This window comes from Rosa rugosa, chromosome 5, assembly GCF_958449725.1.
Source record: "Rosa rugosa chromosome 5, drRosRugo1.1, whole genome shotgun sequence".
Taxonomy (NCBI): Eukaryota; Viridiplantae; Streptophyta; class Magnoliopsida; order Rosales; family Rosaceae; genus Rosa; species Rosa rugosa.
In genome coordinates, this window is record NC_084824.1 from 8,940,371 (window position 1) to 8,954,334 (window position 13,964).

Sequence of the window (13,964 nt, forward strand, 5' to 3'; positions counted from 1 at the left end):
ATCCAATTGCAGACACGTCGCAACACCAGATGAAAGGAGAATGAAAGAAGATTGACAGAAGTAAGACAAAGAACTATACTAAAGTTAGAATGCAGTATTAACGATCAACAAAATCCCTGCCTCTTTTGCTTCACTCGTAATTCCTCGATTTCAAAACTATTGATTCTGAAATTGAAAATTGCGCCACAAACGAGTTTCGCAGGAGCTCAATGTTCAGCTTGGGATCAGACTCGGAGCTTTTGTAATTAAGATCCTCGTCCTCGTCGTCCTTGCAAAGAGAGAGAGAGAAAGACAGATCCTCGTCGTCATCATCGACAGCGTTCTTGCAAAGAGAGAGAGAGAGGGATCGTCGTCGTCGTCGTCCTTGCAGAGAGAGACGGATCCTCGTCGTCGTCATCGACAACGTCCTTGCGCACAGAGAGTGGGATCGTCGTCGCGTCCTTGCAGAGAGAGGAGATCGGTGATGAGAGAGAGACGGCGAGAGAGATGGAGTGGCGAGATGTAATCCTTAATTTTTTGGAGGCCAAAATCGTCATTTGGCTATTAAATTGGGTTAGTGGGAACAAAATTCTCTAAAGAAATATCTATTATAAATGAAACAAACTTTATAATAGATGTTTGTTTTTGTGAATCTTGGTCATTCAAGTATTGGTTATGTTTTTTTTTTTTTTTTTTATTTTTTTTTTTTTTAAGGAATGAATATATATATATACACACACCAACACACACATATATTCACTCAACGACACTGAGTCACTGTCAGTTATTGATTACGTTAGAAATGTAGTTTTATATTTAACGGAAGGAAAAATGGTCCGTACGGTACCTGACTTTTGCTTCTTATATCTGACTTATCAAAAAAGGTTTTAAAATATAAAAGGACGAAAATACCCTTCAAAAATTGTCAGCTGCCAACTTTTGTAACGGAGCTGATGGCTCTAGGTACTTGTCTTCGGCCGAGGTAAGAATCTTAGGTACTGTCTTGAAATTTTGAAAACGTGAGGTATTGAAATTAATGGAGCAATAGGTCAGGTATCGTACGGACCATTTTCCCTTAATGTAATATTATGTTCAGTTTGGATATTTTTTGGTTATCCTTAGAGTTTTTTTTTTTTTTTTTTTTGTAATTTTTCTTATAGATAAAAAAAAAGGAGCTTATTGAGAAAAATATACAAACAATACTCGAACTAAGGCCCACTCTTAACTTCAGTACCCGACTATGAAAAACTATCACTTTGGTACCTCAAGTGTGAAGCCCGACCCAATAATGGTACGTTAACTAACAATCCACGTGCTATATTTAGAGGGGCATTTTGGTCATTTCGTTACCCAAACTTTCTCTTCTGTAGATCCCTCATTCTCCTCCTCGTCTCCTTCATCTGGGTTTTGTTAGCTTGTGATTGGAAAATTCCAAAGCACTCGAACATACAAGAGCTCTTAAAACCAATCAAGCAAACATTCCATTAACCAGGAAGAGAAGAATGGATTTCAGAATCATGGGTCTGGATGCCCTTGACAGCTCTGCAAATTCATGAGGAAGTTTGCGCTGCCCGCTACTGCCACCACATCTTCCCGCTAATCTTTGTCGTCTTCAGCTGCCTGCTTCTCTTCCTTGTCTCTTGTTCGCCGCCTCTCCACCACCACAATCACCTCTTGCTATTGTGTTTCCACACCGCACTACTCACTTACTCACCTCTCCTCCAATTTCTTCACCTCCGATTAATTTGTAACAGTTTGGATTGAAGAGGCTTTGCTCTACTTGAACTTGAACAGTGAACCACGGTGGTTCAGTAACTCCAAAATTCCAATTTATGCTAACCACGGTGAGTTGAAACCAAACCGTCGCCGGAAAACATGGAAATTCGCCGCAAAACCAAACATCTTCTCCTCTTCGATTCTCTCTCCCAATTTGACAGATGGATAAGAAGGTACCATAGGCTTCTTCACCTTGCCAAGACGAAGCTACCGCCACCGATCTCGCTTGCAACAGTGGCTGGTGTCGGAAAATATGCCGGAAAACCCGAGAAGCTTTCGGGCTTCATCCAGCCATCGTCGCTGCTAGTTCGGAGAAGGGAGGACCGAGCTCCGCTTCGCGCCGCCACGAGGAAGCTAACGGTGCCGGTGTGACTTCGGCGGTAATCAGAGAGTGAAGAAATCGTCGGTTCCTCGTCGGAACGAAAATGGGTCGATGTCAGAGTCAGTCTGGGTTTGCAATTTGATGCATCTCGAGCTAATCCAATACCTATTAACCAATTCAACATTCAATCTTCCTCTCCCTCCTTCCTTCTGTATGATCACACAAACAATGAGCAATTATGGGGGAGAGGATATCTCACCTGTTGCACAGAGAGAGAGAGAGAGAGAACAGTGAAGGAGAGAAATCAAGTTGGTATGAATAAAAAAAAAATATGGGTTAACACATCGAGTGACCAAAATACCCCTCATGGTTTGCCACGTGGCTTGAGACTTAACGCCGTTATTGACGGTATGTACCATTCTTGGGATGGGCTTCAAACTTATGGTACCAAAGTGATAGTTTTGTATAATCGGGTACTGAAGTTAAGAGTGAGTCTTAGTTCGGGTACTGTTTGTAAAATTTTCTCTATTCATACCTCCTAAATTGGTATTTGGACCTCCTATTCTAAAATTTACACAAAACTTCCATTCTTGCCCCTTTTTTGTATCCACACAATTTTTTTCCTATACAAATCTACTAGTAATATTTTTTTTTTTTTCATCACTTAAAACTCAGTTCATAGCCATGACTTAACACCATTTACCTTGTAAGCTTGGATACTCTTATGAACCTCCTTCTATTTCTTAATAAATCGTGCAATTTACAATACCACAGGAAGACTATTATCAAAATCAATTTTTCTAAACCCAAATCAGGCTAGCAACATAGTCCACTTTAGCAAAAAAATAATAATAATAATAATAAAAAGAGACCAAGATAACAATTAACGATCAACTCTATGAAGTGAAGTAATTACGCCAAACTAGAAAGAAAAAAAAAAGAAATAGAAATTACTTTTCGCTCATTATTTTCTCAATTGTTCTTCTCTATATTTTTTGTCCTTTATTCAAACCCCATTTATTCAAAAAAAAAAAAAAATTTATTTTTTGTCCTTTATTCTATTTTACAATCTTTAACATTCTACCTTAATCAAAGTTGTCCAATAATCCTCATGTCTGGCTGTAAGAGAATGAGGGAGGGGGAAGAGGGGAGTAGAGAAGGTGAAGATTTTATTTAATTTTTTTTATCTTTCATTTTGTTCATTTTTTAGAGGGGCAAAGTTGAATTTAATTTTTTTTTAAAAATTATTAATATCTAAATACCATTTTAGGAGGTATCTAAATAGAGCTTCTTTAAAAAAAAAAATTAATGAGAAAAGGAGGTAAAATGACTCTATAAAGAATCAACGCAATATCATTGTATCTTACACGCAAGGGCAAAACGTGGTGGGAGATGATTGATCATTCTCTGACTCATAGCAAGTGGTTTATTTGCACATGCAATTCATTGTTAGGTGCGACTATCTATAATTAAAAACCAAAAAATTCTAAAAAAAGAAAAGAAAAAAAAGCAGTCAGCTATGTGCTCTCTCAGCCACACAGAATATTACACTACAAGTTAAGAAAAAGTTTGGTAGACGGTGAGCCATTTTGCGCTGTCTTTTGTTGTCCAAAATCAACAAAATGGGGCAAAAGGTTAAGATTTGACCGCAAATTAGATACGCCACCCAAAACCTGCTTAACCCGTTTTTAATTTAATTAATTATCTACCAAACCCCTCAGATTCGCTTACATTCTTAATTACTTGTTAATCACCCTTCGTTCTTCACATGTCGTGTGCGGCACCAAATCTTGTATGGAAATCATCGTGCTACTTCTGTGCAAGACAGCAAGAGAGAGAGAGAGAGATTACGCAGATATAGAAGAATCGGGAACCGGGAAAACGACGTCGTTGCATGCTAGCTTGTGCCACGTGGAGGCGCTGGAGCAGATCTGAAAGAAGAATCAAACCCATCAAATCCATTGGAAGCTTCTAGTTCTTCTGGAGAATCGTTTTACCACCACTCGTGTGTGACGACGTAATTCATGACCAATCAACTAAATTCCAGAGTTTTCTTATCTTGCAAACTTCGTTCAACTAATTAATCTCGACGTAATTCATTTTTCTTCTTCAGGTCTTGCCTTGGTTCAACTGAGTTCGTCAACAAGGTTTATAATCTTTTGGTCTTCGGTAGTTTTTGACGAAGAAGTTTGACTGTTAAATATTCCTACCTAGTTGCAACTTGAGGTCCGAAACCAATTCGAACGCAACGCAGCTATCCACTCATTTGCACCACTAGAAATTTGACACCTATTTTTCAAAATTATCTAAAAACCTTAAAATGAAATAAACAGGTGTCAAACTCATACTAATCCAGATCAATCCCAAGTTTTTTCCCTTACAAAATTATGTGTTAATAATGTGAAAGCAAAAGATTAAAATGCCTTCAAAATCATACATTAGCTTGATTGCCCGGCCTTCATCAGAAACGAAAGTAGGGGTGTACATGAGTCGAGTATGACACGATTAACATAAACTGGGCACGAGCAGAACATGAAGGCAAGTCGCAAGACAAAAGCAACAAAAAATATGCGGATTAGCAGAGCCTCGCCACTTTTGCGGATCCGCAAGTTTGCGACATAAACTAGGCTTTCGTCGTAGAGGGGAGCAAACTAGCCCGCTGGACACGGCACGAGACGGCTGCTATATTGGGCCTGGCACGTTAAACCTCCAAGTAAACTAGGGGCCCCAACTATATTTTACCCATCTCCCTTCTAAATTTTATTGGGAAAAGAAACCCAACCTTTACGACAGGAATGAGAAGCCTAGTACAACATAGTAGGCCCAAATGACATTTCCAAGTTCCAATTCTGGAGAGTTAGGTAGAATGTAAACTTCGTTCATGTCTAATGATCTTCTCAACTCAATAAAGAGATCAGAAGTTTTTACTGTAAATTTAACGGTAGGTATTCTTAATGCTTGTTTTCTAGTTGTTCGATTTGATGGCTGCGTTTTGAATCTATTCATTAGCCAATATCCAGTTCCATTAATTGGTGCCTCTTTACGAAATGCCATTCTATATATTCTCCTGCTGTTATGATAACGGATAGGATGAAGCTTGATCTCGTAACATATTAATTTGAATGTACTTTTTATCTGTCTTTGTTTTATGTGTTTTAAATCTGAACTGCAAGACACAGATGCCAAGTTCTTTCCTACTATAGCTCTCTGAAACTATGGCTAATAGGGGAATGAACAAGACTGTATGTTAGTCGTCGGGCTATACGTACATCTCGATCTCGTTCCCAAACTTCGAGGAATTCCTGCTGAAGATTACTCAAGAATCTTCCTGAGTCGTTCAAAACCATCTCAGTTGCAATGCCCTGCTCAACTGTTACTGTAAGAAATTGATGACTGAAGAGGCTGAAAGTACTCTTCTAGAAAAGATGATCGAAGGAACTTTATTGAGATGGTTTCAGAAGAGCTTCAGCCTCTTCAGGAATGATCTATACCACTTTTACAAGAACCCTTTACGTACTATTGACAGTTCAATTCATGAAGGCCCCATTTCCGTATTCTCCAAGTTAATTGCACACAGGAAAATAACTTTTCTGAAGTGAGCATAGCTTGAAATTACAAAGAGCTGGCTACCAGTTACTTGTGTCTTTGTCAACCTATTTTTTTCCATCGTGTGGGTTCACAGTTCACACCCATTTCGTTTCGAAAGAGTTTTGAGTCGTGATTTTCGATAGTGTTGGAATTGACAGCTCCAGAGCCACCAGCTGTATATCCAGTGATCGCATTAAGATGTGGCGGAAGAGCAGGAGGCACAGTTGGGTCATAACATTGATTGAACATTAGATTTTTGACCTATGAATATAATGGAATGCACTTCCAAAGTCAATACTCCACAGTGAGTTTATACAAATAATACCATATCCCATGTGACATCATGAGATTTTCTCAAGTCCTTGATTCATATTCCACGACGTCTTCTCTTTGTATATGTTTTTATTCATCAAAAATCTAAATTGGACTAGCCACCGTAATTCTGGTTTCTATCACTAACCACCGACTTGGCTTTTAAGGTCAGCTTCTCTTTTCTACATTATAACCAAAGAAAAATGCATAATCATCTTGTAAATTACAAATGAGATTTCGTTTACGATTCAAAACGCGGGTTTGAAGTATGGGAAAGAAAGACTCCAAGACATCATTGATTTTCATGGTAAACGAATCTGGGCTATATGATACTGTCGAGTGTCGACACCTTTTTTTTCTACTACATGAAGTTTAATTATGACAATTAAGAGCTAAAGTAAACTTTAAGAAAAAGACTATAACCCAAATTATGCATAGAGGAGGCAATTTCGACAAGTTCATGTGGTAACGCAAAGTATGAGCTGTGGCTATCATATTCATATAGATAGTCATTATGATTTATCTTTGGGGTACTAGTTGAATACTCTTTCGGGTTTATTTATTACGTTTCTGTGTGTGAAACAGTGCTGTCTTCAAAGGCAAGAAAGCTTAATGATATATAATTATATATAAGCCTAGATAAGCTTTGGGTCACAATTATTTATAATTTTTAGGGTTTCGGTTTTAGAGGCATTTTCTCCTTGGCAACTGTTATTTTTAAATGGCAACAACTTATGATTTGTAATTTTTAGAACAATGAAGAATTTTTGCTTTGAAAACTTGGTAAATAAAGTATATAGAGGGGAACTGAAAAATCACAAGCCATAGTATATTCACTATTACCTTTTGTTTTCCTCCAAATTTACATGGGTCCCTAAGGGTGGTGTGATTAATGGATCACCTGTTAGTTGGGAGAAAAAAGGGAAGGAAAACAAATACAAGAATACCCCAAACTCAATTGCTAATGGATTTCCAATAGAAACCCAAATCACCCAAGAAAAGAAAATGAAAAAGAGAGAAAAATTTAATATTATGTAAAAAAATATAAAACCCTAGCTCTATACCTTTTTTCCCTTAGGGACACCTCACATTTCTTCCAGGACCACCATAGTAAAAGTAATTCCCCCAAAAATTGTTAATGCCTCCTTGGATGTCATAGCAATTTGGATGATCTGCCAAAACTTTGAGGTTTGATAATGGGATTAGGCTGTTGTCCCAATCCACAACCTGCAAGTTTCTAAAGTAAGAAGCTTTGCCAAAACCTTCTCCTGCAAAATGACCACTTCCCATTTGTGTTGCAGTGTGAGATCCAGAAGGCCTTGAGTTTACAACTTCTCCACCAAATTGTACCATGCTTGCGTGGTCTTGAAGATGAGTGAACAAGAATGATGGCCAGTATCCAACTAGAACCCCATTCCCAAATTCCAGCCACCAATTTCCATGCTTTGGATCCTACAAAACAATAAGCTTTTACACTTTAGAATATGTACTCTTTACTCTCACTCATCTTTGAGAATAATTACTCATTAGTAACATTGATAATGAGATTATTCATGTTGAGAAACAGTGTTGAGTGACAGAACAGTTTAGTTAAAAGATAATGATTATTTAAATTTTATTTATAGAACACATGTTATCTTTTAACTAAACTGTTCTGTCACTCATCACTGTTATGTAACATAAACAGTCTCAGCATAATCTTTAATTTTATCTATATAGAAATGGAATTAATTGTTGAAGGTAATGGGAAACTTTCTCCAAGTAGCATTAAAGTTTTAGTGGGAGAGGTATATTTCTCTAGTAAAAGAAGGGAATCTGGCAAAGCAGAAAAGCACAAGGGAATTACAGCCCATTATTTTGGAATTTTACCAACGCTTTCCTGCACGCCTGTGTAGTGAAAATCTAAGAATCTATGCTTCAACACACATTCATATATGTGTTTTCCTTTCTGGGTTTTGTCTGCTCTTGTCATTTCTGGCTAAATTTGGTCTTGGCTTGTTGCAGATTTAAGCATAGGCCAAGAGTCCTAGCTAATTGGTGTCTAAATTTAACAGAAAACATGAAGATTAAGGGCTAGTTATTTACCTTCCAAATCAATAAACTAATATCAAACTGTCCACCATTGTAACCAGAGGTTGGAGAAATTGCAGCTCCAATGGCGATTCGACTATTCGTCTGAACAAAACCTGAACACAGCAGATTGTAGCACCCAGTTGCTTGATATGCATCTGTCTGAAAATTAAGAATAATTCAAACATTAAGTTAGGTTTAGTAATTAATGTTAACTATGGAAAAGTGAGAACAATTTTCTGTTACTTACAGTCCAGTAAGTAAAGAATCTAGGATAGTTGTCCCCATATAGCTCCGGGCTGACCTGCACAGAAATTAAATGATATTAGCTTCCATGGCTACTGTACGCAACAGAAAAACAGAGCAAGGTGGTTGAGCTTTGATTACTACTGCTTTAAATGTGAAATCGCATTTTTTGGTGTGTCTCCGCAACCGTGAAATTGCGTGTTAGAGTTTAGCTTTCATGGACTTGAATTACTCGAATGACCCTAAACAAGAATGAAATAGAGAAATTTTACAAGCTAACTTCAGCGGTACCTGCCAACCAGCTTCAATGGTGTTGAGGTCGTCGCCAAATGAACCAGAAATGACCCACATTTGAGATAAGCTGAATTCATATTGATTTGCAACCTTTGGTGCCCAGACATTGATACTTGCTTTTGCTCCATAGTATTGATCTCCACTCACATACCCAACTGCATGCTGCAACCAAATAATAATCACAAAATTATAAAAACCCAGAATCAAAGCATGAAAGTCTGCAACATGTATGGAAATTCATGCTACTTGTGTTAGTTTTTTTATATTATTATTAAAATCAATTTCAAAGTTTCAAACCAGAAGAAAACAAAAATAAAGTGGTGGACAAAAAAAGCAGTAAAATCACTGACTTTGTTCCCATGGTTATAAAAGAAGGAAGATGACTTAACAATGAACATAAGTAAAGCAGTTTTCTGTACCCACACTCTTCCATTCTTTTCTTTAATAGGGTCTAAATTGACTGAAATAATTATATGATTGTGACCCTTCAGAAAAATTCTGGGATTTTCTCTGCTACATGTTTGTGCATTCATTCTACTAAGTACTAACCTCATGGCCATTGCTGGATGAATCTCTTCGAACATGCCTGGGTGTTTTTCTTCCGTATCTTCGAACCGAGCTAGCTCTGAGGACGTCTTGCTCTCTTGTTCTTCGAATCGGAATTGTACCATCTGGGCATATATTACCTGACAAGCTCCATAGTTGAAAATTTTCATGGATCATACTAGTGGGATTAAGACCTTTTGGTCTCTCAGGTAGATCCTGCAAATTGAAAGTAGAAAGAGAAATTCAATCTTGCTTCACTTTTTGAGCTGGGATTAAGAATTTTGAAGAAATGTCCGGGTTAAATACCAATGGCTTCTGTCCTTTTAATCGAGGATGATCAAAAGCAGGTTGCTGATGAGAAAGAACACAATCTATAAGATCACCATCTGGACTCTGCACCATCAACAAACAAGGAGCACAGTTCAAGAACAGAGTAAAACAGAGCAAGAACAGAGGAAGTGGAGGTAAAAATTATGCCTGAAATGTCTTGAGGGCAGGCTTGTTGATTTTTCTGAGACGAGCCTTCATGTTCTTCAGCTTCTTTAACTGTTGCTCCGGATTGAAAGTCTGATTGGCCATTTCGGCGGCGTGGACTACCGGACATATTGAAGAAGAAACAAGAAGGAAGCAAACAAGAAGAGGAATGATTGGGGAGGAAACATTAGACCAGCTAGAAGCCATGGCTGTGAAATTTTCTTGTCTTGTTTCTTCTGTTGAATCCCTTTGTTGTTTACGTTGATGTTGGTGTCTTCTTCTGTCATCAGAATAACACAATCTATTGCTCTTCCAACACATGACGACCATTCTAAGAAACCCAACACTCACTCCCTCACCATTTTCAAGGATTTTGAGCCCCAGAATAAGAGAAAATTTTCCTTCTATTCTATTCTAAGAGCCTTCTTGGGGTTTATGTTCTGAGAACTTGAGCTTCCGAGCACGACCTGATTAAAATAAGAGAGGCAAGCAGATGGGAAATAGGAGGTTGTGTTTACTTAAAGTTTTGGCCATGTGGGAGTGTAGTTATATATAGTGGGTAGTGATGAAATCATGCTTCAGTATTTTAATTTTTGAAGAAAGAAAATAAAAAAAAGGAGACAGACAGAATGAGAGAGAGAGAGACCCTAGAGAGAGGGAGTGTTTCCAGTCTCCAATACAAGGACTGAAACTTTAGCTTTTGTGTAAATTTTATAGGGGAAAATGCTACTGATATATTTCTGTTATTCTTTACTTCTTGCTCCTGTGGAGAGGAGAGAGAGAGAGAGAGAGAGAGACTTGAGTCTGGTTTTCCAAAGTCCTTTGCTTTGGGGGGTTCCCCTTTCTCATTTCCCTAGAAGTTCTTTGTGCCACTTCTGTTTCTATATTACTCCCTCCCAAGTTCTTAATTTACTTTGATTTTTCATTATCCAAGTAGTTGTTCAGTAAATAGGTCTTCATTCCGGCTTACATGCAAATGATGACAATTATTTATATAGTAGGGATTAGGGTAATTTTGACAAATAATTATCCTATGAACTAGAGATTCGTTAGCTTGAGTTTTATTAGATCGAGTTTGTTTGAATTTTAGAACATAAGAGAAACATTCGATGATTGAATTATATTGCAAGTCAGCCCTTAAATAAGAGTTTTCATATCCTCTCATAAAATAGACTCGTTATGTAATCAATTTATAGATGTAATTGGATAGTTTGGGAAAAAATAAAAAAGAATATCTCGTCACTTACTAAGACGGTGTATTAATGTGACTTTCATGGTCTAAGTAGCTAGCTAGCTAGCTTAGCATGGGTTTTTGAAGGTGTCGACGTCGTTTTGTGAGAAGGAAGGAGCCAAATAGATAGGAGAATGGCGTACGTCATGGTGACATTGTGTTGGGAATGCTGAGCTGGCAGTGGCAGTCGGCATGCGTACTTGGTTTTCTGCAGTGACTCTGCATGCTTATTATGAATGCACACACCCCATGCAGTTAACCTCATTATGTATTATTATTATTATGCTTCAACTTAATTGCGTTTAGGGGCTCAATCTTTATTTTGTTTAGCCAAACCCTTGATTTTTGGATTTTGATTTCATCGGCACTTGTTTTATGCATTGCCGCTTGGATGCGTTTGTTATCGAAGTGGATCTAGGTCAATCATTTTTCATATTTTTTCAATCAAAGAACGTTGTCATTCCTTTTCAACTTCAGGATCGACCTTCTTTTTCCATCGTCGTGTTGGTGTGCTCTTACTCCTTGCATCCAATTTTGAACTTTTGATTTTGGGAACGTACGCGTGGTTCAAACCCCACAAATGAAACAGAAAGTAACAAAAGATGTCATTAATTTACTCTATCAAACGATACTGTTACAAAACTGTGTCTAATATTAGGGGAGTGACTAGTGACCCATTTGCTAGTAGTGTTCTCTCATTACAGGTAAGTCTCCGTTGACGGGAGATTTCTTACGATGGGCGCCGCCCCCTTCATGAAGACTTGAAGAGTGCATTGGCACCCTCATGGCCTCATCTCTTACTTAGAAGTTCATCATTTAATAGGAGACGACCCGATGCTCATCAGCATGTTACATTATCTATTTGTCGGTGCTTTCTTTGGTTTATTTGGTCATTGCTATGTTCCATTGATGGAGTCTATTACATTCAATAGTTGTAGTACTAATTAATTGATAGCTATTTATAATGTCGGTTGTAGAATAGGAGTTACTATCTAATTCTCATATTGCCCCATCGTTCTACTTCTTCCTTAAAGAGAAATGTAGGTCGAACTCTTACCAGTCACTATTGGCTTAGCTTCCATCTGCATTCTAAACAAATGGGTTTTGTAATTAGGTAGTAATAGATTACTATAGCAATTAGCAAATAGTTTCAATTCTTTAATTGATGGACAATATATTAATTAGATATAGTTGACCTACTCAACCAAATGATAGAGAAGTTGGTGTTACTACGTAAGTTCTTGCTAGTTATTACCCTAAATAGAAGGATCCCACGTTCCAGCTCTTCATTTTCTAGCTTATTATCCAAAACTACAATTGCTTAAAGACAAAGCCATAAGAAACAAATTAGCAACAGTGACTAGCCAACTTCCACTGATCAACATTCAACTCCCAGACATAGTATATATAACTGCGAATCGAATATGCAATAGTAGTATGAGAAAAAAATATATATCATAAACTTCGTAAGCAAATTGTGATTATCAGAATCTAGTCCTCAATCAACCAAATATTTATTGATTTATATTATAAATATAAATTAAACTAAGCTGTGGAAATTAATAATGGATATAGATCGATATGCAGGCCATGCCTGATATCTTGGTCAAACTCACAGATTAATTAGTAACGACGTCATTAAATTAGAGTGACCATACGAGTTTGTAAGATAAATATGTTGTTTTATTAATTAAGAACTGGCTAATTTTTTTGGGTTTTGTCCATTTACCCCATTTTTAGGGATTTTTTCCCCCTTACCCCATTAAGTTTTTTTTAATTCCCTCTTACCCAATACACTCTAAGGGAGTCTTCCCTACTACCCCATTAAGATTTTTTTTTTTAATTTTTTTAATACCATTTTACCCATTGTTTGGACCCAAAATGAGCATTTTGGTTTGACAAAGCGTGTCTTGGAGAAATTAAGCCAATATCAGTGGCTCACATATATATTTTCGATAAGTTCAAAAATATATTATTAAGAGGCTAAATAAGGCCTACCAAACATGGAAATGAAAAATCAACTTTAGCACATTTTCCTACTTCGGCTAGGAGAAAGCGAGCTAGACAAGAAATGAGGGATGGCGGACTAACCATCCGAACTCCAAATGAGTTGAAACTTTCCAGATTAATTCTAGACATCCCATTGATCATTTCTTATGAAGAGTGCCAAAGCTCGTTCGGAGTGGAAAACCTTCAAACAAACGGTCCAATTTTCTGCAGAAGCAAAACTTGGAAACTGGACCTGTAAGAGGTCCAGCAGCATTTCTGGCCCAACCACATGGAAATAAATTCTGAAATTTTACCACAATAATCTACATTCATGGTGGATCATTTCATATGAAGAAATCGAAGGTTGAATCTGAGTTCTTAGTGGAGATAAAAATTGAGGGATAAGGGAGCAGAAAATGACTTAAACCTAACATTTCATTAGTGTTTAAGTGCTTGAACCTAACAATTCCATAAACTCATAAGTGCTCCATAAACTCATAAGTGCTCCATTATGATTTGTTTAAATGCCAAATAGTGTTGTTTGGTAGCCTATAAATAGAGGCTACAACATAGAACAATTCACTCATTCATACATCAAAACATCTCTAAGATGATCTAAGTTCTCTCTAGAGCAACCTCTCTAAGAGCAACTCCTCTCTTTCTCCTTCTCTTATCGGTGATCACACTCTAAGTCCTAGTCTCCTTTGGAGCCGACTATTAGTGCCACCAAACCCTCTGTCAACGTACTTCGGTCCTAGTCTCCTTGGGAGCCGATTGTAGTACCACGACCAAAAACACCACAAAAGACACATTCACAACATCAAAACATCTCTAAGATGATCTAAGTTCTCTCTAGAGCAACCTCTCTAAGAGCAACTCCTCTCCTTCTCTTTCTCTTATCGGTGATCACACTACTAGTCCTAGTCTCCTCAGGAGCCGACTTTCAGTGCCACCAAACCCTCTGTCCAAGTGCTTCGGTCCTAGTCTCCTCGGGAGCCGACGGTAGTGCCGCGACCACAACGGTTACAGAACCAGCCAAGCAAGGGTAACGCCCTAGCAACCCAGCCAAGCTAAAGTCACGCTTTAGCAAGATCTCAATACTTCCCGGTGATTTCGCTCTGCTCAAGCTGCAATATT

General features: G+C 37.7%; 1 protein-coding gene across 1 annotated transcript; it reads right to left on the reverse strand.

The window, feature by feature from the left end:
• Positions 1–6,781: 6,781 nt before the first annotated feature.
• Positions 6,782–10,285, reverse strand: LOC133709443 (protein neprosin-like). Its single transcript, XM_062135188.1, has 7 exons — positions 9,611–10,285; positions 9,440–9,526; positions 9,137–9,349; positions 8,585–8,749; positions 8,298–8,351; positions 8,063–8,209; positions 6,782–7,429 (listed from the first exon to the last, which is right to left on the reverse strand). Exons 1-7 carry the CDS (start codon positions 9,935–9,937, stop codon positions 7,052–7,054), a joined length of 1,371 nt encoding a protein of 456 aa, XP_061991172.1. The 5' UTR covers positions 9,938–10,285; the 3' UTR covers positions 6,782–7,051.
• Between the last annotated feature and the right edge of the window lie 3,679 nt (positions 10,286–13,964).